The sequence below is a fragment of the Dipodomys merriami genome, unplaced genomic scaffold, assembly GCF_024711535.1.
Source record: "Dipodomys merriami isolate MVZ:Mamm:240054 unplaced genomic scaffold, mDipMer1.0.p SCAF_13, whole genome shotgun sequence".
NCBI lineage: Eukaryota > Metazoa > Chordata > Mammalia > Rodentia > Heteromyidae > Dipodomys > Dipodomys merriami.
In genome coordinates, this window is record NW_027202604.1 from 17,713,786 (window position 1) to 17,741,574 (window position 27,789).

Below are 27,789 nucleotides of genomic sequence, written 5' to 3' on the forward strand. Positions count from 1 at the left end.
TTCTCACTTAGTGTTTGTAATGTGAACACCAGACAAATTGTATAGTGATATATTATTACTCTTATAGGTGAGGCAAGTTAAATAATCTTCCCAAGACCCACAGAGATAAAGTCAGAATTTGACTGCAGCTCTTCCCTTGGTCCCCCTCCTACCTCATACTTCATATGTTCCCCATAGAATATTATGTCATCCCAACACTTATCAAAATACAAATTAGTCTTTCATCCCGAGAGGAAACTGTATGAAGACAGAGATGTAGGTGCTGCCATTTATTAGTCCACCCTTTATCCTCTCCACTCATCCAAATTTCAGAGCCTGTTCTATGCCAGGCATTGTGTTCAAGTTTGGAATATCATGCTTAGTTAAACAATTAGGGTCTCTCATCATGGAACCCAAAGGATACCTCAAAGATACATAATTTAAAATGAAGAAAAAGAACAGGAGCTGACAGCCAAGGATATGAGATGAGAAGAAAGAGATGAGAGACCAGACTCTACAGGAGGTTTTAGGAGTTTATCCTCAATTCAGGAGGAATTCCAGGTTTGTTTTAGAATGATCAACCAATTGCAGACACTAGACAAGAAGTCAGAAGTTGAAGGTAAAGCTGAAACAATGAGGAGAACTTGTGATGGTGTTTTGGAACTAGAAGAGTTAGGTGAGCAAGGGAGATGTACTCAGATTCAAGGTTACAGTCCTCCCCATCTACCATGCTGCTTGATAAATAACAGGATCTTAGTAACATTCACTATATGAATCAGAGTGATTCTTCAAGCAGAGCTGTTGCTGGCTCCATGGCATCCATGAACCCACATGCATAACTTCCTCCTGAGCAGTGTAATCATCCAGTGGGCCTGAGAGACACAGGAAGAGGCTGAGGAAATGATTACTAAATTCATAAACCAGCTGGCAAGATTCCACTTATGAAAACCTCTTGATGTATAAAATGAACCTTTGTGAAACAAAATGCTTCTCCCACTCTGACAATGGAAAATTTAGAAGCCAGATATTTTTCTTTCTGCTATGTGACTTTCCAAGCTTGTTAGAGAAATGTATTATTTAAAATAGCCTAGAGCTATGCTGCTAGAAACACACTAAAACACTAAAGGTACTGAAAGAAAGCCCTTTTATTTTTTTAAAAAACTGTAGTTAGAGAATCTATACTCATCAACTCATCATTCTATTTTCCTCTGGGTAAAAACAGTCTCTATTCTTCCTAAAACAGCAAATACTCTGATTAATATTTTCTTATAATCTGATAAATGCACAAGGTCAGGACAGAGGATAAAATATCTTTATGGTATTACTTCATTTCAATCTTTTTGTCCAGAAGACACTTATTTTGCTAAAACTAGAAAAGCTTTGGAAATGTTTGTCCGTGTGGGTATCAGAATATATGGGAACACAGGAATCAGTGATTATAGTGAACTGATATTAAGATTGGATCATTTTCAACACTTCTCGAGATGTTTTCCCATCCTTAACATGCCAAGAATATGAGTAACTGGGGAACAAAGAGGTAGTCAAGTTTATTACATATTAGCTGTCTTACTTGGATGAAGTTAAAGAAAGATACTTCTTACTTCTCAATAACTAAAACTTTGATATTAGTTAAAATAGTAGATTGATTGCCTAATATACAGTGATAAACACAAGTGTTTGTGAGTATAAATAAGCATAATTGTTCATCAAAAAGAGAGCTTATTGGTTCATTGGCAAAATTTAACCACCCTTCTTGTGCAGCTTTCATCCAAAGGGAACTAGCAGTTTCTCAACCAGAACTCCTGAGGAAGCTCAAAGTACAGGTGATTTTTTCCAAGTCTTTCCATTTCTTTATGAATGAAGTGATGTCATTTTTTCTGATGGAAGCATAGAATTCCATTGTGTATATATACCACATTTTCTTGATTCATTCATCTACTGAGGGGCATCTGGTTCCATATCTTAGCAATGGTAAGTAATTCTGCAGTGAACATAGTTGTGCTGGTAGCTTTAGTGTGATCTTGTTTGTGATCATTTGGGTAAATGTCCAGGAGTGGGATTGCTGTAACATAGGGGAGCTCTATGTTTAGTCTTTTGAGGAACCTCCATACTGCTTTCCAGAGTGGTTGTGAAGTAAGCTAGACTCAAAGAAATATAGGCTCCATGGTTTCTCTCATTTGTAATAATTAGTATATGTCTAGGATAGTCCTAGCAGAGGATCACAATAGGTCAATAGCTATGTACATATGACTATATAAAATGATGGTATTTGAAATGAACTCCAAGATATGGAAACAAAAGGGTTTTTGGTTGTTGTTTCTTTGGGTTTTTGTTGTTGTCGTTGCTGTTTAATATACTGTGTGAAGTTACTTACTTTTTCTTTTTCTTTTTTTTTCCTTTGGTCTATTCCCTGTTGTCACTGTTTTTTTATTTTGGTACCCTGTGTCTTATATATACGTTTATCTGATTTGGGGAAGAGATAGGGAATAACAAAATGAGGAGACAACGGACAAAGGGTGTACCAATGCAATACTCAGAAAAGAGTATATTGGAAATGAACTTTACAACTTGGAGGGAAGGGGAATTGGGGGAAAGGAAAGTGGGAGAAAAGAAGGGAGGGGGTAAAATGTTCAACAAGAAATGTACTCATTACCTTACGTATATAACTATAACCTCCCCTGAATCACCCTTACAATAAAATTTAATTTAATAAAAAATAAAAAGGGATATTTAACTGGATTTCTATGTAAGGAGCCTTAAAAGCTTAAAATATAATTTGTTTTGTTCACTTTGGAACCCACTTTCCTCAGCACTGAAAACAAAGCTTTATGTGGTATACTTTATACCTTTCGAATGTCTTTGGAGTCTGCTTTTTCTGCAGAACCAGAAAGGGATACATAACAGCATGAAATGATGCTTTGGTCTTCTTCCTCTTAAGACCTATTTTAAATAATCTTGATGACTATGATAGATGATAAAAGATCTTAAAAAGTTTAAAGAGGTTTAAGGTTGAATAAAATCAATATAAAAATTGTTCCATCTTTTTCCATTATCATCCAAGAAAACAAGATTCAATCTTATTAAATAAATTCTATAAATTAACAATATTCAAACAAATAAAAATACCTTAATTTATATAAACCAAGCAATGGCTAATCTCGTTTATTACATACTCACTAAGATTCTTTCTCTTTGTTAGTTATACCAGTAAAACTAGTACAAAATTATCTCCATTAGTAAGAAAAGCCATTTACTGCAGCATGGAAAAATATTGTATAGTTATTAGTTATAAAGAAAAGTTAGAAAATAGTCTAAATATAATTGCTAACTTAAAGTATACAAATTAATGATATTTTAGACATTATTCGATTTAATGTTAGGCGAATCCATAAATCAAGTATTATTTTCATTCACAGCATTGTCTTTATCATCTCACATAACAGCATGGCTCAACTGAGTAAAAGTTGTACATTTTTTTTATTTTTGCTAAACAATCTAGCAGGGCTATTTATAATTACTATATTCCAAGCTGTATTTGCAATCAGAGGAGGGAACAATGTATCTAAACTATTGTAAATATTAGTAAAATGAAATATTTCAATCAATTTTAAGCCAACCATATTTTTGAGCAGCAAACAAACAAGGTAAAACACATTACCCTTCACTTGAACCCAAATTTCAACCTCTGAATTCTATATTTCTCACATTATAGACCATTGTCCAATTAATCATACTTAGATTTTTTTTTTTTGTCAGTCATGGGGCTTGTACTCAGGGCACAGGCACTGTCCCTGAGCTCTTTTGCTCAAAGCTAGTGCTCTACCACTTTGCATCACAATGCCACTTCCACTTTTCTGGTAGTTAATTGGCAATAAGAGTCTCATGCATGGACTTTCCTACCTGGGCTGGCTTTGAACCATGATCCTCAGATCTTAGCTTCCTGAGTAGCTAGGATACAGGCATGAATCACTGGCACCTGGCTCAATATTTCTTAAAAAGATAAAATTTACTTTCTTTCCTTAGAGAAATGCCAATTACAGTGATATCTAAGAAAATATGATTAAATTAGTTTAATTACTTTGTGTCCACTTGATAAGTCACTGCTATTTAATGCACAAATTGTCACTTGTAATTAATAACTTGTAATTAATAACTATTGTAATAACTTGTAATTAATAATTATTGGTATTGTTTCAATTGATCAAATGTCTAATACACATAAAACATTCAAAGAAATTCTTTATATCTTACAGCAATTCAGTAGAGAAGTCCTGTCCCAGGGGTACGTAAATTTGAAGCACAAGAAACCTCTGGATCAGTCCAACTACAATGAAAGAGAGGAAATATATATATGCAAATGTTCAAATCACTTGTACGTGAATATAAACACAATCACATGGCATTAACAAGCGAAGCTTTTAGCATTTCAAAAAATGTATTTACCTGCAACAACACTATCCATGACTTACGACCTCATTATGAAAGTGAAAAGAATTAATGAAAGTCAAATCAAATGTTAGCAACAAATTTTGCTTTTTAAAGCCCCATCTGTGGCATTAGTGAAATTTTTATGAAAATTTTTAAAAATAGTAATTTTTATTTACAATTTTTATTAGGCTGCAAGAGAACATACACATAAAACTACACTCAATAGAGACATGTAAAACTGAACTATAGATTCTCATCAAAGTAACCATAAAAGCATGTGGCAATTATTTTTTCAGTGGCAGTTTTAACTGTTCTGAACAACTTAGTAAAGAACAATACATCAAAAAAGTAATTCTGGGCCAGGCACCGGTGGCTCACACCTGTAATCCTAGCTACTCAGGAGGCTGAGATCTGAGGACTATAGTTCAAAGCCAGCCCAGGCAGGAAAGTCCATGAGACTCTTATCTCCAATAAACTACTCAGAAAACCAGAAATGGTGCTATGGCTCAAGTAGAAAAGCACTAGTCTTGAGCTGAAGAGCTGAGGGATAGTGCCCAGGCCTAGAGTTCAAGCCTGATGACTGACCAAAAAAGAAAAAAAGTTAAAAAAAAAAAGTAATTTTGATAAGTAAAACTGAGGGTTTTGTGAACCATATCTAGCAACATTTATCATCTCTTATATAAATTTAACATACTTTAATTTGTCATCACCAAGTAAGAACTGATACCTTTTATTCCTTACTACTAGTTTAATCTGGATTCAAATATTCAAAGAAAACAAATCTCCATGGTACTTTGGATAGCTTCAGTCTATAACTACTTTAAAAAAATCAATTAACTTAATATTACCTATCCAAACCCACTCACTTGTGCCTTTCCTCTTAGGTTCTGAACTTTTGCTTGATATTGCTATTATGATGCTCTTAACAGAGGCTTTAGTACCATATTTCCTAAAACGTGAAATTTAGGAATATTTTCCCCTCATGTGTAAGAAACAAACCTTGATTTTGTCTGTGAACTTTCTATAGAGCCCACAGTACAAGATAACAGATAGTGCTCTACCACTTTGAGTGGGAGAGTTGCCTTCGAAGGCAACTAGTCTAAAATGATGCTATTTCCTATTCTGACTTAGTGAGCTTAGCAAAGAAGTATTTTAAAAGTGCCAATATGCTGGGCACTGGTGGCTCACACCTGTAATCCTAGCTACTCAGGAGGCTGAGATCTGAGGATTTTGGTTCAAAGTCAGTCCAGGCAGTTAAGTCCCCATGAGACTTTTATCTCCAATTAAATGGAGCTGTGGCTCAAAGTGGTAGAGCGCTAGCCTTGAGCAAAAAGAGCTCAGGGACAGAGCCCAGGCCCTGCATCCAAGCCCTATAACCACCACCAACAACAACAACAAAAGTACCACTACATTTATGGTAATATATAAAAAGACTTTCTGGCATGGTAGTATATAAAAAGACTTTCCTATGGTAAATTGCTTTTGTAACATTCCAGAGCAACTTAAACAGTTGCTGTTTAACCCAAATTTAGTCTCTTAATAATAAACACTTGGTCAAATATGCTAACAATATTTTAAAAGAGAAAACTTTTACTGAAAAGGAGTAAGCTTGTAAATTGGTCTTCAAAGGCAACAACAGAATAGAAAATATAACAGAAATAGAGAACAGGCTCTGATCCTAGAAAATTCTATAGGAATCCCGCCCTACAATATTTATGGGGAAAGATAGGCAATGAGAGTTATGCTCTACAAACCAGAGCTAGATAAGGATACTCAAATGAGGCCACCTTAAATAAGCCATCATTAATCTCCTGTATTTTGCACTGATTGGTCCTGTGGTGTTCAGACATGGCACAATGGCTTCAGTAAACAGCTCAAAGAGCATCAGAATAAATAAAATCAGTCTTTTAAAAAGGTCTCTAATTTATGCCACAAACCTCACTGAATCCGCTCTGATCCCTTCAAACACAAAGAACTTCACTTATAGGGTATTTTTGTATGAGCATTTTTAGAAATGAAAACTCTCTACCCTCACAAAAAGAGCTTTATAATTCACCTTTCTCACTTATAGAAGCCCTAGTTCCCAAAAGATTTCACTTCTAAGGTTAAAAAGAAGTATGATGATACAATATGGTGATGATCTAACAGAGAAAAAAGTACTTTAATAACATTTGACACACAGATCCTATATGTCAGTAACGCTAAATAAACTTCACAGGAATATCTGTTCCAGTGGCCTAGTAAGTTTAAACAGACTTCAGGGCTACATTATATTTAAAATCACTCTAAGTAATACTGAATGTGAAACTACTGTAAATCAAAAATGCCCATGAAATACATATTTAGTCTTTTTCCTGAAATATTCAAGTTTGTACAATTTTGTAATCTGTTGAATGAGACAAATTCCTCCCTTTTTTAAAGGCTCAGGCCATGGTTGTTCCTCCTCCCTTCTCTCCCTCTCTCCATTCTTGGGGATTGAACTCAATGCCAAAGTGTTGTCCTTGAGCGTTTTTGTTCAAGGCTAGCCTTCTACCACTTGAGCCACACTCTATTTGTTTGTTTGTTTGTTTTTTGGTTTGTTTGTTTTTGGTAGTTAAATGAAGAGTCTCATGAACTTTTCTGCCCAGGAAAGCTTCAAACCACAATCCTTCGATCTCATGTCTGAGTAGTTAGGATTACAAGCATGAGCCACCAGGGCCCAGCCCTGTTTGCTTATGAATATTTTAAATGATACTTATAACTAGTAAAGTACCAGTAGATTTTTAAACAGTGATTTTATGCTTGTTTTGTTGAAGCAAATGATAGATTGTAGAGTTCAAATATATTTTACAAGGATTGCATTGTCCAAAGAGTTGGGATGAAAGCACAGTATAGCCATCTTTCATGAGTGCCTTAAGGAGCCATAACAGATGTTATTCCATTGTTCCTATGATAGCCCATCTCAAGTCACCAAACAAGAATTAATTATGTCTTCATTATGGACTATCCTAATCCCATAGAAAAATTAGTAAACTGTCTAGGCCCTTTGATTGTTTCCATTCTATGAAACTGATCTAATAGTTTAGATTTCACATAATAGGATAATATGCACAGATTAAATTAGCCCCATCATTCAGCAACTATTATTGAGTACCTACTGCGTAAAACATAACTCTTTGTTGAAGTTTTTGCAGCAAATAAGACAAACATGGTCTCTGTTCTTTGGAAATTTTATTCTATGTCTATAGAAGACAGTCAAGGATCTATGGTAGCATATGCTAAAGGGATAAAAGGATGGTATGTGAAGAAATAAAGCTGAAGTTCAACTGGGAAGGACAAGCAGAATTGAGCAAGAGGTTACAGGTGTAGGAGAAAGATACAAATGTTGAAGGCAAAGAAAATATTCCTTCCTGTGATGGGAAAGGACACAGTATATGGAACGAACATTAAAAAGTTTAATGGGTTGGTAAAAGATAGAAGAGAAAAAAAGAGCAGGAGGTAAGTCAGAATCCAATCACATGGAGTCTTACAGATGATGTGAAGAACATAGATCACTAAAATCAATGGGAAGCCACTCAGAAATGCATTTGTTTATGAGGTATAGCCTTACTTGAGTGCTGTGTTTCAGGCAGTGTTCTTGGTGAACAAAGTAACAAATTATCTCTGCCATGGGACTTATTTTCTGCTGATGAGAAAAAATAAATAAACCTAATAATTGCACAGCATATTAAATAGTGATTTAGGTATTGTGGGTGGGGCATAGAAATGAATAAGAAGGATCGAGAGTGGAGAAAGAATAGGACATACAATTTGTAACAACAATAGAGCAAGTAAGGTTCATTGAGAAGGTGATTTTTTAGTAAAAGGCTTGAAGAAGAGAAGTGAGCCTTGTTGCTCTTTGAAGAAAGAAAACTAGACAGATGTGCACAGATGCTAAAATGGTAGGGTATTAGCTATCAAAATAGCAATGAGTCCTGTATGGCTATAGTGTAGTAAATAAAAGAAAAAAATTATAGGAGATAATACTAATGTTAAGAAGTTTACTGATATTTCGTAGTCCTATAGTCACTTGGTTTTTACTCTGTGAGACGTTGAGGCATTTTCAACACAGGAGTGACATGACTTACATATTTTTTTAGAATTTAAAAATAATGCTCTGGCTGCTAATTTGACAAAAGACTATAGGGAGGCCAACTCAGAAACAGGGAGACCCCATTGAAAAGACAACTGCAGTAATATAAACATGAGATGATGGTGGTTTGGAGTGGTAGCAATAGCATTGGAAGTGGCAAGAAATAGAGTCTCAATCTTTAAAAAAAAATACTGCCAAGATCTTCCTGATGGACTAAATTTTTTAAAATGAAGAAAAGTAGATGCTTATTTAATTAAGAGTTTTGAGGCTGAACAATTGAAAAGGCAGGATTCCAACAACCAAAATGAGGCTATAGGAGCAGGAAGCATTTCTAGGAGACAAGGCTAAAAGTTAGGCTTTTAATATACTACATTTAAACTGTAGAAAATGGCATGTCTTGAATTTTTTTTAAGTGGCTTTCAAGTAACATTTCTAGATTAAGTTCAATTACCATTATATATTCCTATTTTAAGAGTAAATATACATTGACCATAAATTTGGCAGTACGTAGTTCATGTGTGTTTCTGACTAGGTATAGGGAGCATAAGCAATTGATATTTAAGTTTGTAGTTAAGAAGTCTGAGCTGGAATTATAATCTGAAGTGATACAGTACTTAAATTCACAAACTTGATGCCAATAACCAAGGGAGTAAATGTAGGTTGAAGGGCAAAGATAACCCAGGGGTTTTGCAACATTAACACGGGTTGGTGAGAAGAGAAAGAACCACAAAAGGAGACAGAAAGACCAATGTTATGGGCAGAGAAGTAGAAGATTGAGCATCCTGGAAGATGGATAAATAAAATGAATTTGGATGGTGTCTGCTTTCTCAAAAGCTGCTGATAAGTGAAGTATGATAAGAACAGACAACTGGGCTACTGGATTCAGGAACACAGATCACTAGTGACTTTGATAAGAGCCCTTTAGTAGAATGGTGAAATGAGAGCCATGGGAATGTTTCAAACAGAAAGTCATGATTTCAAAAAGAATACTAAGCACCAAAGTGGGGCATGAGGCAGCCTAGGGAAACCTTGTGAAGATGACCTAATTTACCAGAGCACCCAAAACTAAGATTACATAAGTTCTCAAGTATGCCATTTGATTTAGAGGCTAGAGCAGAGAAAACAATGGATTCAAAGGGGAGGGATGGGTGAGAATGTTGAAAGGGGTGACATTGACCAAAATATTCATAAACTGCTTTGTAAAATGGCAACTCTTGCATACAACTACTTAATGATTTTTTTTAATCCCCTACCTAACAACAACAAAGAAAAAGCCTCAAACAGAAGGTCTTGAAGTCAGCCTTGGAAATGACAGATGTTTATGTGTGTCAGAGATGCTTTTCATATGTAACAGAGTCCATGATGGAGAACAGCAGGGACTTATTTAACTGACAAATAATTCACCAAGTCTCATCATCGCGGCCACATGGTTACAACTAGAAATTATAAATCAAATGTCATGGTTTCTTATTATGATAAGTTTCACAAACGTATTGAACATCAACTGTGTGCCAGACATTAAGGAATACAAAGAAGATTCATGATCCCTGCTATGGAGAAGTAGATAAGCTAGTAACTAATACTGCAAGCTGCTTACTTGATAAAACATAGAAAAATTTATTTGAAAATCTGATAATTTAGAAATCTTCAAATATAAGTTAATCCAGAAATACTTTTTATAAATAGCCACACATAATTTCATTGTTAAACTTTCTTCTGAAATACCTAATATCATCAGAAACACATGAGGTATCTATGTCAAGTTTGCATGAGGAAGGTGTATCTTATAAGATAGGAATACATAATGTTAACTAATTTAGAAATGCTAATTGAAAGCCATTTTTCCATGCAAGACATGCCATTTAATTTAAGTTTAACCATATCAACATCACCCAGAAGGTCATTTTATATAAGTAAAAATAACTATAAATTTCTGTTATTGAAAGTCCCAAATAACTAATCTTAGAGGCACTAGTACAATGCAGGCTATAAAACCTGTTCCATTTGTTGCAGTGCTGCATGTGCTACAGAAAAGCCGGATTAATTTTTAATTGCAAAGCATTGTGCAAAAAATACATTAAAAGATTCTTGTTTCTTTCAATTGAAAGCCATCATCCTTTTCACTTGCAAAGGTAATTATAACACATTAAATCTGATTTCTGAGGGAAAACCCCCTAGACAAGATTAGGAAGGAAGAGTTTATATTTAATCATTTTGCCTTTGGTGAAGCCAAATGAGAAGGTTATTAGAAATGATTGGTATTTATCACTAACATGCATATAAGCATAGATGCTGAGGGCATTAAACAGAGGTAAGCTTTATCAGTGGAACAGTAAGAAAAATCTCCAAAGTATTAAGTGGCTTAGAACAGTCATGTTCCTGCAAAGTCAGTGCATTGAAATCAGAATTGATACTTTGAAGCAGATGGACTGTGTTGCTGTAAGAATAAATTATAGGGGCTAGGAAGGTGGCTCAGTGGTAGAGCGCTTGCCTTGCATGCCTGAGAACCTGGGTTCGATTCCTCAGCACCACATAAGCAAAAAGAAAAAAGCCAGAAGTGGCGCTGTGGCTCAAGTGGTAGAGTGCTAGCTTTGAGCTGAAGAGCTGAGGGACAACACCCAGGCCCAGAGTTCAGGCCCCACGACCGGACCCAAAAAAAAATTTTTTTTTAAAAAAGAATAAACTATAGTCTCAGACATGTTTCCATAGCTCATCTTAGTTTACCTCATTTATAAGGATAAATTTATGTGGAAATGAAAAACAAACTGCTTTTTAACACATACAAATAGAAACTATCAGAAAACTATTATAATAATTGTAGTACAGTAATTTAAAAATCATTTTAATGACTAATTTTTCGCTATTATCTATTCCTTAAGTTGCTCAGGGGTAAGGAACGACCAGCCCTCCAGCCATAAGGCCCAAGAAATTATTTGGTGCCTAAAGGTTTAAGACCTATATGCTTATTGCTAATCTCCTGAACTAGTATTGGTGATTTTATATGGCCTGTGACTGATGTTATAAATATCCAAACAGTCTTTGGCAGAAAAAAAAAGGTTTCTTATCTCTGGAAGGAACACTAACAAACCAATTTAAAACAAATTTTCTTCTGTCTGTAACTTACATAGCTTGGTATGAGTCTTAGAAATCTAAATGCATGCAGTAGCAGGAAATGGCACATGGAAGCTTAGGAAGCTGAACTGGAATTAGAAAATAAGGTACCAACAGGTCTTTTCATAGTGCCTAGTACACAGTAGGTACTCAATGAATGTTCTTAAGAATGAAGAAAAGGTTCATATGATAGTAAATACAAAATACAATTGTCTCCATATGCTAAATACCTGAAACTTATATTTAACACACAGGACACAGTAGGAAAAAAATCTGATTAACTATTTGACAAATCATGTTCCTTAAGTAATATCAGTTTACACAAAGACTAATAAGGTGGCAGTCTTCAATGTTATTTAACTTACAAACAACTGGGCTTTTTATCATAAATTTAGTTGATCTCACAGGATTCCTTTTACTTTAAATGGGTGGTGTTTAATTATACCATCATATCCATACTTCATAAATGATACAATTGATACTTACTAAACTTTTTTTTTTGCAATACTGAGGTTTGAACTCAGTTCTTCATACTTAACTGGACAAGGGCTTACATCTGCCATTTGAGCCATGCCTCCATCCCTGTAGCTCTAGCTATTTTTCAGATGAGATCTCATGTTTTAATGCCTAGGAACAGTCGTGGACTTCGATTGTCCTACTTCTGCCTTTCATGTGTCTGGCATTACAAGTGTGAACCATCACACCCATATTGTTCTTTTTTTTCCAGATTTTTAAAATTTTATTGTAAAGGTGATATAAAGAGGGATTATAGTTACATAAGTCAGGCAATGATTACATTTCCTACTGAACAGTGTCACCCCACTCCCTCATTCTCTCCTAGTTTTTCTCCTCCTGACTTTTTTCTCCCCACACCCCAAGTTTCCAACATAGTGTCTAGAGGGTTTCACTGCTGAATTGCTTCACCCTTTGTCCCACTGTTTCTTTGGTTCCTTTTTCCCTCCTAAATCAGATAAAGTTATATTCAAGAAAAAGGGTACAGAAATAAAAAACAGCAACAGAAAGGAATAAACCAAGGAGAAAAGAAAAGAAGAAAAAAACCGAAAAAAAGTACAATAAAAAAATCTCTTGCTTCCATTTCTTGGAGTTCATTTCTATAAGCATCTTTTTATTTATTTATTTATTTTGGTCGGTAGTGGGACTTGAACTCTGAGTCTGGATACTGTCCCTTAGCTCTTCAGCTCAAGGCTAGTGCTCTATCACTTGAGCCACACTGCCACTTCCAGTTTTGGTGGTTTATTGGAGATAAGAGTCTCAAGGACTTTTCTGCCCAGGCTGGCTTTGAACCACGATCCTTAGATCTCAGCCTCCTGAGTAGCTAGGATTATAGGCGTGAGCCACTGTCACCCTGGTTCAAAACCAGCCTGGGCAGGAAAGGCCATGCAACTCTTATCTCCAATAAAATACTCAGACAAAGCTGGAAGGGGTGCTGTGGATCAAAGTGATAGAGTGCTAGCCTTGAGCAAAAGAAGGTTAGGGACACCACTTAGGTACTAAGTTCAAACCCCAGACTCTCTCACCCCCTAAAAAAAGTCATGGCCAAGTATTGGTGCCTTACACCTGTATCCCAGAGCTACTCAGGTTTAAAGCCAGCCTGGAAGGAAAAGCTATGAGACTCTTACCTCCAATTGACCACCTAAAACTGGAAGGGAACATGGCTCAAAGTGGTAGAGCACTATCCTTAAGCAACAAAATTCAAGTACAGTGCCCAATTCTGAGTTCAAGTGCCAAGATTGGACCAAAAGAAAGTTAGATTACCTCACATCAACAAATTCCAATGAAAGTCATATTAATATGCCTGCTCATAAGTTATAAAGAATAACTTTTTTAAATGTTAACTTACAATATGAAAAAAAAATTTTACTTACGGATTTGCTTATTCTCCTTTGGTAACTGAATTTTGTTTGTTTGGCTGCTACCTTCCAGGACAAAAACAAAACTTTTAACTTCTTTATCAAACTCCTAAGAAACAAAATGAAAACAGTGGTAACTGAAGCATACTTGATTTGTCTTCTTTTATAAAATCGAAACTGAAATTTTACCAGAAAAAAAGTTTCATATTCAAATGACTTCAAAGTAGACTAAGGCCTTGATGATATTCTTTCCTGAGACCTTCTTGGAATTGGAATATGAAAGCCATTTTAAGCCATTTGGCAAATTCCCTCCTATATGAGTACATCTTTCTTGAAAAGTGATAAAAGTTTCCAACTTCAGGAATTGCAAGTCACTAACCTAGAATTTCCTGAGTTTACCTGCTCATCATTGCTTTTCACTTATTTCTAATAGCAATCCCTATATGTATAAGAAATCAACTAATGCATGTATATCCAATCTGGATATAATTTCTTGGTTTCAGGCCATTGCTTAAACAGAATTATTATTGCATCATTTTTTTACCTACAATGACTATGAAACTTTGGTATGTCATTTATTAGAAATTAATATGAATTACATGTTACAACTAAGGTTACCTTTAAAAGCTAACAAGAGAGGCAGAAAACAAACCCAGAAATGAAAAACTTACATGAGTGTAATCTCCCTTAATCAAAATGCTAGTGAAAAGAAATATTTTTAATTTATTTCTGTGATACTGAGGACTAGAACTGGGACATTGTATAAGCTAGGCAAGCTTACATCCCCAGCCCTTTTGTTTGCATTTTGTTTTTGAGATAGGATCTCACTAACCTTGTACAGGCTGGTCTAGAACTCATAATCCAATTTCCTGCTACCATTCCTGAATAGCTGGAATTCCAGGAGTATGCTACTATACCATTTTTTAATCTTTAAGCATAAAGCTTCCTTTTCATATTAAAATAAGTATATTACAATGCAAAGAATTAAGTAACAAACAAATGTAGTAAACTCATAACAGTATCATCTTTATGTATTTGAAAAGAACATACAGGCACAAAGTATGTTATTTATTCCACTGATACACAATTGACCAGATGCTTAAAACTTTTAAAATAGCTTATCAAAATCTTCACATGGTTATAAACCACTGAATACTTCAATTCTAGTCCAGCTTTTCAAACAGCATCTCCCACTTTACTCCTTCCCCCCTTAACTTTCATTTAGTCTCTTTCATTTAGCCTTCTTTCAAGTCTCTTGCACATTCTAAGTGCTCTCCTGATACAATGGTTCTGCACAAGCAAATTCTTTTTTCCTGAAAGGTTCTTCTGACCACCAGCCCCAGTAGGTACCTAGCTGACTCAAAGAACTCAAACGCCACTTCTTCAGGAAAGCCCTTCCTGATCTATGTGCTGAATGTTCAGTGTACTATTTATCTCATTCATAGCAACAGCTTTGCAATTTTAGGTTTCTCTTCTGTAGGTCTAGGGTTCCTAGCCTAGCAGATGGGAATGCAAATAACTATTCCACAAGGTTATCATTTAGATTATACAACATTTTACAACATAAATAATGTGCTTAATGCTATGCTTGGCAAACAGCAAGAGATCAATTAATAGTAGTTCTAAGAGAAGCCATAAAATAAGGTCCCCAGAAAGGCATTTCTTTTTTGGATATACAAGAGAAGAGGAAGAGATAAGGACAGGGATATATATACAGATTTTTAGATGTGATGGGTTCTCTTTTGCCTATGAAGTAGGTAACAAATAGCTTGTAGTGAATGAAGAGGTCTTGTCCAGGGTATGGGTTGAGGATAAGAGTCTGGAGCCTAAAGGTTGGAAAATAGAAGATAATCGGAGAAATGATCTTTTTGGAAACCAAGACAACATAACAATAAACCTCTTTGGGCTGTTCAGAATACATATATAGTGTTAACAATCTGAAAGCTGTAGATGTTTTCTCCAAAGGTACTAAGGAGCCAGATACAGGCAAAGAAAAGACTGTGGATACAGGGCTGGCTTGGCAGGTATAATGAAAGGACAAAGTGCTAAGGCACTCAGTGTCTTGACTAGAAAATGACTGAAAGGATACCTTACTTTTAAAATTTGGGGAAAAAAAGAAAGTTAAGTAGAGAAAAAAATGAAACTAAACACAATGACTGAAAGGTCTCAATTAGACTGAAGAACAAACCCAGTGGGAGAAAACTGAACAAGAACTCTTATGAAGCAAAGACTGGGGTTAGAGAAAGATGTCTCCATGTTTCACTTAGTAATTTCAGGATTCCTACAGTTTGTAGTGATAAGGTCCAGATAAGGTCCAGGGTGTGACCATGGGCATGATGCTATAACTATGGAAAATGTCATTAGATGTCATTTAAAATTAAGAAATCAAGGTGGGCACCAGTGGTTCCCACCTGTAATCTTAGCTACTTGGGAGGCTGAGATTGGTTAAGTTAGAGATTGGAAGCCAGCCTGGATATACCACTATAAAGACACTTCTCAACAGCTGGTCATATTGATGTATGCCTGCCATCCTGGCTATGTGGGAGGCTGAGATCGAGAGGATGGATGAGTAGAAAAACCTGTGAGCATCCAACTCAATGAAAGACGCTTGCATGGCAGTGTATGCTGGTCATCCCAGCTATGGAAGGAAACAAAAAATGGGAGTATGGTTCAGACTAGGGCAGGATCCAAGACCTTATCTCAAGGACAATCAATGCAAACACTTGCACTTATCAAGTGCAAGGTCCAGAGTTCAAACCTCAGGTACAAACACAAAAGGAAGGGGGGGGGGGGAATCAAGAAACTGAGAAGCCTAGAGCTTAGAGAGATTTTCCTTACTGATAAATAAGTCAATTAAAATGATGTATCAATATTAAGAAGGGGTATGAGCTGTGTGCCAAAGTCTTAAATAATGGAGGAGTGGTGTCTAGAAGAGCTGCAGTCAACCGTCACAAAAGGATTTTGGAGGGAAAAAACAGGAAAAACAGTTCTGAAAACTGATCAGGGCCTTTTCACTAAAATCTTCCCTCACATACATCTTCCCAGGATTTAGGTAGCTCTAACTTATGGCACTTACTTTCCAAATCACAGATGGACTACCAAGAATCTTCCATTTTGCTCCAGGATTTTTCCCCTGAGCACTAAAAATTTCAACAAATGCACCTCCCTAGAAAATAAAAACAAGATATTTGAAGTGAAATTTAATGCTAAGCATGAAATAGTATCCAGCATATAGTGCAAAACCGTGTTCTGAGCATCTGTCAGTTAAGAAGGTCTTAGAAGAAACATTATCCCTCTTATTATGCCTACTTTATACCTTGATTGTATCTATGCTACAACTGTTCTGATTTGAGGTCACCTTGGATTAATGGTTTAAGAAACTTTTAAATCACGTTAAAAATTAGATAAATTATGCCATATAAACAGATCATGCTTGTAAAACATCTTTTGCAATGTAGAGCTTAAGTTCAATTCTGAAACTAAGCCAATAAATTCAGATCATTATCTGTGAAATACAATGTTCCCAGGCATACTGTCCAAGGCTCCAAAACTGGCATTTTAACTCTCTGACTTTAGAATTATTTAATTTCTTGGATTTTCATTTGTAAATGGGTATTAGTTATCTATTTGTGTCAGTAAACATTATATATATATATATATATATATATATATTCAGAGAGAGAGAGAGAGAGAGAGAGAGAGAGAGAGAGAGCGCAAGCACGTGCCAGGGCTCAATAGGGCCATTTAAATTATTCAAGAAAAAAAAGAAAAATTAAGTAGTTTAGTACTGATCAATAAAAATAACTACTAAGGATTTGAGGGAAGAATTTTATTTTGAGCATTAGCACAATATCTTTTTATTAATGAAAATCAATTTGGTAATGCTTAAGAAAAAGAATAATTTCTACAAAAAGGAATCATTTATATATACACGTTACTTGTTCCCTGATGTAAACTTAGGAACACAGGGAAATGGCCTATGTAAAGACGCTAAAGATATTACTAAATGTCCACATGCTTTAAATATAAAAACAGGAGAGATAAATGACTGTCCCTAAGTAGGAATTTAGTGCAAATATGGAGATCCCGAAAAGATCAATGTGATTTGAATTACAAACATCATAAGAAAAAAATCAATCTCATTTTTTGTAACGAATTTCCATTGTTTCATCTTTTTCTCTGTAATATAAAGATACTTTCACTTCTGAGTCTTAACACCTAATCACTTGAAGTTTTGACATTTAATTTCTTCTTCCCTGGGCAGTATCATGTGCAAAATCATATACAGGATAGAATTACTACAGCTTCTAAGAACAGGTCATATTTCACTGAATTTTGAATTTGAGACAACTGAGCTTTTAAAACAGAAAACCCTTCATACTTAGTAGAATAACAAATGTTGTCTCTCCAATTCTTTTTTACTTTCCCATGTTTTCTAAGTTTCTCCCAACAGGTATATTGCTATTTTACCATGTTATACCTTATCTAAATGAAGTGAAATAAACTCTAAATTTTAACTCATATAACCATTTTTTTTAACTGAGATGGAAGAGAATTTCCTAATATGCTGTGCATAGATAGTATTTGACAAAAAGACAGAAGCAACAAAGAGGTGGAGAAGTGTTAGTTCTGTTTAGGCACAGTGACAAAGGTCCTAATAGCAGAGCTAAGATAGTAAAGAGACTGTAAATAGGGACTGTCATCCCAGGATGAGGTCAGGAGGGCAGGACAGGAGGCTACCATCAAGGAAGAGCAGCAAGAGAACTGCACAATGAACTGCAGGAATTTCAGGGAGACACCCCAGGATACTTAAGGTGACAAGGAACAGCCAGAAGCAGGGTTCCTCCTCCATTTGAGCTCCTTGTACTACTTCCAGGAGAAACAATCACTTGAGGTGAGTGGTTTTAATGGAACATTTAACAGCCCCATGTAGGATTTCGGAGTTACCAGATCTGGAGGGGGAAGGGGGCAGGAAGCCTGCATTTTTACAAGTATCCCAAAGTGACACTGATGTGAGAGGTTAACTATCCCAGTTAGGGTAAAAATAACAGCACAGAGCCAAAATGCTTATTTCCACTCTGGGTTTAATTCACCACTACTAGGGTACATTAATGGCAAGTACCTCAGGTGCTTGTTAAAACTCAAGATTTCTATGTCTCCCTGCTCTCAAGACTGACTGACCCAGGAGGAGGTCTGGGGTGAGGTTTAAGACCTGTATTTTCTTTAATATCATGTTATTGTTATTATTAAGAGTGTTGTACAGAGGGGTTACCATTTCCTAGTAAGGTAACTGAGTACACAGACTTCTTTTATTTTTGGACGATGTCACTCCTTAGCCAGAATCTACCATCTGCTTCGAGAAGCACCCTTTGGGAGTGAACAAAAGCCATGTCAGATGGCTAGAACTCGGTTGCTTTTTTCCTTTTTGGGTGAAGACCACTCATCTCTTTGTTCTTCTTCACCCCTCCCCCAAGGCCACCCTTTAATTTCTTTTCACCCCTGCCCCTCCGCGGCCATATGACTGGGGGCGGGGTATCCTTCACCCAGCTCACCAGCTACCTCACCCCGGAGAAAGCTACAGACCGCTTGGAGAGCAGTTCCGGGTTACCTGGTACTCATTTTTGAACATTCCCGCTGAGGGGCCCGGGACTTGGGGGACACAGAGTCCAGCGAGAGGCGTGACCCTGGTGGCTGGAAGCGGCGGGCGGGCGGGCGGGCGGGCGAAGAACGAAGGGCTTCGCGCGCTCCGCGCCGATTCTGTCAGGCTCTTCTCAGTTCCCCGGTCAGCTCCACTGTGAGCTGCCGACCCGCAGCATCACCATCGCCGCCTCTGCCTCGGGGGCGCCGGGGTTTGCTGAGGGAACCTGGGCCCGGGCGGGCTCAGGGAAGTCTCCCGGGGAGTGAGAGCGCCCGGTAACCTACGTGACAGGGAGGCGGTGCTGCACCAGAAACCAGAAAGCCGCGCGCGCACCCAGAAAAGGCGGGAGACTGCCTCCGCCCCGCCCCTGAGTCCAACCGGAAAGCCCCACCCCCCTGCATTCTGGACGCTCCCATTGGCTACCATCAGGCCCTTACGCATTGCGTAGCTCAGGCTTCTTAGGAGGCCACGCAGCGGCGTGGCGTTGCCCTGACAACGGAGAAGCTCTAAAGATGGGCTTGGGCGAACCAGGACTGGACCTCTCCGTTGGTAGTAGCTAATGTGAGTCACAAAGCTGAAATCTAGCTTTAAGGGTTACCCACCCAGGTTCGGGACTTTTCTGGTGTGACTCTCACGGCTATATAACTTGTGTTTGATTAGGTGGCTGTTAGTTCTCAGATTTCCAAACTTGACTGGGTACCATTTTTAACATGGACTCCCTATAGTTCAAATGTAAGGCATGGGTTAGACCCTTTTCAGGTAGGAATGTTTCCTTTAGTTTCCGTTGTGGCTTGATATCATTCTACTCCATCCAAAAGCCTCAAATATTTATTGTCCTTATCACATGTCAAACACGGTGTCCTGTATGCATGAGATGCAGAAATGATATCAAGGCTTATTCCTCAGGAATAAGAGGAGATGAAGGAACATTCTAATATCAAGGTAGGAGCTTCACACAGCTATGAATTGAATTACAATTTATTAAATCCAGATATTCTGATTTTTAGGGTTTGAACCTAGTTTACTTGTTTACCAAAAATTTTCCCCCTCCCAGAGCTTTGTGTTACAAACTTTGGAAATAATGATCAAGAGATACAGTCTCTGTCTTACAAGACTTAACTATGTACAGGGAATATTTATTTATTCTTTCATTTAAGCATCCAGTTCCACTTCCTGGTATGCGTGGCCTTTGTACAATCGTCTCTTAATTGGACTTAAAGACTGACGTTTAATGAATACAATATGATGAAATTGTTGAGATGCACTTTTGGAGATTAGGTTACAAAAAGACTATGATGTCTGTGTGCTATTTTTCCCTCCTCCTTTCTTTCTTTCTTCCCTCTCCCTTAATTTTTCTTGCCACTCCTTCCTTGTTTTCTTGGCCTTTCACTTTGAGGGGAACAAGATGCTGTGTCAGGGGTGGCCCCATTAAGAGTAAACTGTTGTTGCCTTCATAGTGAGGACCAAGTGGGCTTGAAAGTGAATCCTTCCTGGATCAAGCCTGGATGTGACTCCATCTTGGTTGATATTTAGAATGCAATCCTGACCTTAAGTCACTACACACACCTAAGTTATACCTTAATTTCAAACACCCAAATATTTTGCAATATAAGTATTTATATTTGCAAAATAAGTATTTATTGCAACCTTTTAAGTTTGGGTATAATTTTTACATAGTAATAAAAAACAAATATGCTCCTTACATGCCCAGACTTACTTATCTAAATCACAAATACATTAATCTTTCTTACATTATAGTCCATATGCTGATTTACATATGACCTTCTCTTTTCTAAGCTTTTCTAAGACTCCTAATAATTAACATCATGCTGGCCTGCTTTTAAATCATTCTGCACATTGTACCCACAGCCATGTTTATAAAAGCCACATCCATTCATACTATTCCCCTATATATAAACCTTTTATGGCTATATAACCTGTTGGACTCTGTAATATCTAACTTTATTACCAATTTCTTTCTGCATTATTAATCCTCTTTCATTTGAAGCACATTGAAAGATTTTTAAGTTCTTCATGATCAGTATGTTCTCAAATGAGACCTTTGTGATTTCCTTTGAATGTATCTTTTCCTCCCTTTTTTCCTTGGTTAAGTGCTTGGGGGTCCCCATCTCAGAAAAGCCTTTATTGTCTTTAAAAAGGTCATTTTGGGGGACTTCACACGCTCCTTTATGTAAGCTCTCATAGCATCTTAGCACTTAAGTTTATCGAAATCATTATTTAAATTTTATGTGTCATTTTAATGTTGACCATCTTTATTGGACTGTAGGTTTCAAGATATATGTCTATTTTGTTCACTATTTAATCCCTAGTGCCTGGAATACTAGTTCAGCCTTGTACCTAATAGAATAAATAGTTATTGAGTGAGTGAAGGAAAAGGCAGCCAATGCATAGATTTTTTTTAAAGGGCGACTCTAAGTTACAGCAATTGAGAAAAATAAATCAGTTGAAAATTCATTAAGGTAAAAAGATAAATTAACAATCTCAATATCTTACGGGAAATTTTCTGGCAAAGTTAAAAATGATTAACTACTGGCTATCAGTAAATGTTATAACTCAAGTGTGTGTGTGTGTGTGTGTGTGTGTGTGTGTGTGTGTGTGTGTGTGTGTGTGTGTGTGTGTGTGTGTGTGTGTGTGTGTGTGTGTGTGTGTGTGTGTGTGTGTGTGTGTGTGTGTGTGTGTGTGTGTGTGTGTGTGTGTGTGTTGTGGGGCTTGAATTCTGAGCCTGGGCGCTGTCCTTGAGCTCTTCAGCTCAAGGCTAATGCTCTACCACTTGAGCCACAGTGCCACTTCCAGGTTTCTGGTGGTTAATTGGAGATAAGACTCTCATGGACTTTCCTTCCCAGGCTGCTTTTGAACTGTGATCCTCAGATCTCACCCTCCTGAGTAGCTAAGATTATAGGCATGAGCCACCAGTGCCCGGTTCAACTGGTTTTGTTTCTCACCACTTCTTTATGCACTTTAGGCCTGGAAGGAAATAATGACCAATGTCCTCACTTTTTAGAGATAAAACAATAGCCCCAAATCGAGTGTCTTCCCCTAATCCTCCTACCTCCTAACAGGTCCAAGAGACTTACAATGGTATTTTCATTGGCAAGTGTGGCATAGGGACTGTTCAGTCAATGGGGAAATCTGAAAGCTGCTCCACTCAGATCAACATTGTTAGTGGGGCTAACACTCCTTAACACTGACTGTGACCATAACAAATAAAAGAAGCCATATGCTTTAAGAATAAAAACTCAAACTCAGAGATAGGAGAAGATCCAGTCTTATAATAGCAATCACTTTTTGGATGAAGTCTTGTTATGAACCAAAACTTGAATTTGACTATGACTTCAAGAATGTCTACCAGAATTTGGGGTTGAGGGGAGGAGAGAAGCCAGTCTTCCCAAATAACTTGGCTTAAACCAAGTTATGTTCATTTTAAAGACAGTGAAACTGTTTCTTTAATTGCTATAATTTTTTTAAGAAGTCAGTACATTTGGTAATTGCATTAAATTGCTTAACTTAATTTGACAACAGTAAGAATTAGTCATTTTGCAAGCTTTAAAGTGCTTTCTTTGTTCTACAAAGAAAGTAATTTGGTGATATAGTAATATTATTAAAGGATATTTGGTGGTATTTAAAGTTGAGTAGATTTTAAACAGCTCTCAAAGGTGGCAGAATCTCTGTTCTAGTGTATGCTAGTGCAATCACTCAAATTAAATTGTACAATTATCAACTGGATAAGAAACACTATCTTTTGAATTAAGAATGTACTGTATTGACCACAAAATAGCTGTAGATTATATTTTGGCAGTAGTTCATAATTGGACTATTTATCAAAAGAAAAATTAAAAATAAACCACTGATTATAGCATCAGAATTTGCCATACTGCACAAGAACTTAGAAATATTTAATACTAATACTTACCTAGATTTATTTCACACTATAGAACTTCATTAATTCTAATCATGCTGAATTGATAGAACTTTTACACTGATTACTTGATAGTTTTATTTCTGAGAAAAATTAGTTATAACCAAGTCATCCATTTGATCATTGTTTTGAGAGAAGTTATATCTTCTTTTTCAAGAGATTCTTTTATGGGCATGCATTGGAAACTTTTACTGTTTGTAGGTTTTCCTCTCAAATTGTTTTCTCTCCTCCCTCAACTTTGACATTATATTCTGTGTTTTTAACAAGTTCTGTAAAAAGCATGCAGAAATTTGAAAATCCCAAATGTACCTATTACCTGAAGGTTTTCTCAGGAAAACAAAAGACATTCATGTATTCGAGGAGTTGGATATGAATATTTTTTGAAGTAAAATAGAAAACATTTTGGTTTTAAAAAATGAGTATATTTTCAAAATCCATCTTTGAGAAGATTAAACTAACTGAAAGACTATAAATGAATTGTAATCAGCCAGTGGAATGTCTATGAGGCCCCCAGAGATGGGAATATACAGTGGTTTCTGACCCTTGTAGCACAGTCTAAATTCAGATACTAGAATCTTCTCAAAATGATGTGTCTGGCTTCAGCATGTTGTATGTTCACTGGGAAATGATGTGAAATCTTTTCCAAAGTCAGATTACCATGCAAATGTCAGGTGTCCTACCTAATCAGTCTGTGAGTTTGTAAGGATTGTGAAGCTTTCTATTAGCTAAGATTGCTAAAATCCATCCTGAGAACCTTCTGGAACTTTCTTTTTGACCTTTACCTTTGTAGACTTACCTAACTGGCTAACTGGCTGTGGAGACAGGGCAGAAAGTACGAGGATATTTTGTTTCTGGGCTTTTTTTTGTACTGGGGCTTGAACTTGGGGTCTTACATCGACTCTTTCTGGACTTTTTTGTTGTTGTTCTTCACAGCTGGCACTCTACCACTTGAGCCACATCTCCAGTTTTAGCTTTTTGCTGGTTAATTGGAAATAAGATTCCTGTGGATTTGTCCTCCTAGGCTGGCTTCAAACATCAATCCTTAGTCCTCAGCCTCCAGAGTAATTAGGATTATAGGCATGAGCTACTGGCAACCAACTCTTACAATACTGTTGTCCCAAGCCGATGTATCTTACTTAAAAAGTTGCCATTTTCCTCCTGTTTGTTCCTAGCATTCTCCCATAACCATACACCTTGCTATGCAGCAAGGTGATTCTGGGTCTTTGTGAGGAGCAATGAGTGCAGAGTGCCTCTGTTCAGCCATCTTGTGTTATACAACTACTTTTTAATATTCATCAGGAATAGCTAAAGTGTATGCTAATCATAGTTATATGTTATGTTGTTGAATCTACTACTTTTCCCTGATACAATTTTGTATTCATCATATTGAACCAGAGATTTAGGGTCTGTTGAAATTTTGTCACTGTAGCCATATTTCTAATACAATCCCTAGATGAAGGAAATTGATGTTCTGACCACAGCCTTTAGTGCCTCCTCCTCCATCCACCCAATGATTGGATTTTTTTTTGCTGGTCCTGAGGCTTGAACTCAGGGCCTGGGCACTGTCCCTGAGCCTCTCTGTGCTCAAGGCTAGCACTCTACCTTTTGAGGCACAATACCACATCTGCAATGATTGGATTTTTGAACTTTCAATTTCAAAACTAGCATTTCTCACTTGAATCTGGAACTCATTTGCTGGCTCTTCTTTCTTCCTCACACCCTCCAATAAGAAGTATTTCTACTGGAACTCTTCCTCATTCTTTCAAAGAGAACTTGACAACTAATGGATGCAGGGTTAGCTATGAAAGTCACAGTCAGCACTTCAGTTAAGTTTTTGTGTTCTTTCCAATTAAAAGAGCTGAACTTAAATGAGAACTTACTTTGTATAAAGTCCTAATCTCAGTGCCTTATTTTCATTCATTCTTGCAGTCCATTCATCTCAAGAGATAGATACGAATATTATAAATAAATCAGTACAGAGAGAATAAGTAACTTGCTGAAAGTCATAAAATATCATACTAAAGTGAGAAAAAATGGGATTTTCTAAAAAGTGCCAAGAAAAGTATAAATTAGGTTTTCTTGAAGGAAGTGACACATCCTCTAGAAAAAAATTAAATCTGTAGATGTGGTTATGAACATAGATGAGCATGAAGAATAAAAGACATGGCATTTCTACATACTATACTGAGATATCAAAATCATCTCTTTTTGGCTACTGCTGTCATCATCTATCTTTGTTATATGTATCTAAAGTACAAATAAGGTTATTTTAAAATATTTTGTGCTTCAAATAGAAAAAATTTAAAGAAATGTTGTTTTTGCTGTATCGGGCGAGGCCTGTGCTAGGTAGGTGTGTACCAACACCTGTACACAGGTGTTGGTATGGCCTTCCATAGCAACATTGATTCTTGCCAGTCCTCAGTCAGCTGGATGACAGTTACATGGTAAAAACAGAAGGCTACAAATAATCTTTGATATGGATACAGAATACATTCAACTATACTAAAATTAATACTATCTATGTATTGATAATAAAATTGTTGTGTTAAAAACAGGCTGAGACTTCTGCAGAATAAAAATTGTATCTCTGTTTAATATTGCTTAGGGAAACTGCTACTCTTCTGATAGGGGATTAGAATTGTTACTTAATACTTAGTTGTTTTAGCTGTTAGTTGGATCTCTCTATATCTTTGTTCTATTTATTTATCTTCTTCATTTGTTCACTTAGACTTTTTTTCAATCCTTCTATCTTTCCAAATAGCTCTTTTAATTTCTTTAAGGCCAAAATATAAATATTAAATAAAAATATTAATATGCAAAGGGAATTTTTTCTGCATACATGCTTGCTTAGGAAATAATTCACTACTTTAAAAGATAGTAATCCTAAAACCTCTAGAACCAGTGTTGGAATTGTGGTTTTTAAACATTTCATTATATAAGAACATCTAGATATTGTTGCAAATAATGTAAATATGCTAGAATATGAAAATTACATTTTGATTTGATTTGGGGTTAGAATATGCCAATAAATATTACTGCTCTAAAAATCACTTTCTTTTGTTACCATATTCAACAAAAATTGCTATAGAAAGGCTGATTCCTCTTTTGCTTCACATAGTTGCTGTTTTGGCATGCTGAAAATTGAATGGGCTTAATTTAGAACATTCTTTGCTGTATAAAAAATATCCAATGTGTAATATTAAAAACAATTTCTATAAAATAACCCAAAGGATGAATTTTAGCTTTTTAATCTAGAACAAATTATTTTAATTTGAGAATACATACAAATATGAATAAATATAATATGTAATCTTTGTGTATTATCATATAATTTTAAACTGAGTATTGGGAATTACAAGTCTCTGGTTGAATATTAAAGCAATAGCATCGTTTATTGAAATGTTGGGACTTTACAAAAATTTAAGTAGGAAGGATAATTCTAATTTATGTCAACTTAGAATTCATGTAGATGTATCTTAAACATAACTAAGAACATATCAGGTTGTTTTTTATTTGTACTTATTTTTTGTAAATTTGTACCTATACTACAGCTTCATCCCAGGACTCTGTGCACTCACTCAGCGGCTGGCATTCTACCAGTTGAACCACACTCTCTGACATTTTGCTCTTTTACTGGGATGGAATCTTGCAGACTTTTCTGTCCAGGCTGGCTTTGGACTTCAATCTATCTTCTCTGAGCCTCCTGAATATTTAGGATTATAGGTGTGAAAGCTACTGGCATCCAGCTTAGGTTTTTTCTTAAAAAAAAAGTTTCTTTCTAATTTTTGGATTTTGGAATTGAGTCTAATTAAAGAAACAAAGTGTTCATTTGCATGTTATGGTCTTATTTATATGTTATGGCCTCCTGTGTATCTCAAAAACCAAAATGACCAGTAATGATTCTAATTATCATTTTAGTCAACTAAGGATATTTATTCTGTAGAAGCAACACCTTCAAACATCAGAAACTTGAAAAGGGTTTTATTTTGTGATCTTATAGCATTTGTTACCTCATTTAACTGAAGCTCTTTTTGATGTTACCTTCATTCTGGGAACTTTGCAGTAAGAACAGACCCTTCATGGAAGTTGCCACTCTTAAGGAAATAATTCTATTGTACGATCTCCCATACGTCAACATCTCCTTTGAACTGTTTATTTCTTTTACATACAAGATATGCTGATACTCTATTCAGAAATTCTACTAGGTATAAACTCCAGAGAAATGAAAACATGTGTCCATCTAAAAATGTACATATTTACAGCAATATTAATAATGTTAAATAAAAGGGGGAACATAAAGGTGTCCAATAATATTTTAATGAGATTTAAATATACATATATATATATATATATATATATATATATATATATATATATACAATGGAATATCATTCCACAATAAAACTAATAAAGTATTGGTATAGTATGCACTTTGCTAAGTGAAAAACATACATACTGTTCTTCCTTTTGCATAAATACATAGGATTGGCAAATTTATAAAGACAAAAAATGAGATTTGTAGTTGCCATGGACCGAGGGAAGAGGAAGATGGCAAGGTCAATGGGAAGTAAGTTTTTAGAGGGGTTATTGAAAAGATCATGGTTGCACAACTCTATTTTACTGAGAACTATTGTCTTATACTTTATTTCATTTATTTATTTAGTTTTTGGTCAGTTGTGGGGTCTGAACTCTGGGCCTAGGTGCTGCCCCTCAG

At 36.0% G+C, this 27,789-nt stretch overlaps 1 protein-coding gene and 1 long non-coding RNA gene across 8 annotated transcripts in view; one reads left to right on the forward strand and one right to left on the reverse strand.

The window, feature by feature from the left end:
- The window catches only part of Cfap20dc (CFAP20 domain containing), a 200,262-nt gene extending 180,879 nt beyond the window's left edge, over window positions 1–19,383 (reverse strand). For 6 of the 7 annotated variants that reach the window (XM_070018826.1, XM_070018827.1, XM_070018830.1 and 3 more), the window contains exons 1-4: window positions 19,109–19,383; window positions 16,577–16,666; window positions 13,516–13,609; window positions 4,231–4,303 (exon numbers count right to left, since the gene is read on the reverse strand). In XM_070018826.1, the coding sequence (XP_069874927.1) occupies window positions 4,231–4,303; window positions 13,516–13,609; window positions 16,577–16,666; window positions 19,109–19,129 (278 nt within the window). In that variant the 5' untranslated portion in view covers window positions 19,130–19,383. The remainder of the gene's footprint in view (window positions 1–4,230; window positions 4,304–13,515; window positions 13,610–16,576; window positions 16,667–19,108) is intronic. The other variant, XM_070018828.1, reaches the window with a different exon arrangement.
- A 244-nt stretch (window positions 19,384–19,627) lies between these two features.
- Window positions 19,628–27,789, forward strand: part of LOC138824716 (uncharacterized) — a 133,038-nt gene continuing 124,876 nt past the window's right edge. The window contains exon 1 of the long non-coding RNA XR_011371156.1: window positions 19,628–19,699. This is a non-coding gene — a long non-coding RNA (uncharacterized lncRNA). The remainder of the gene's footprint in view (window positions 19,700–27,789) is intronic.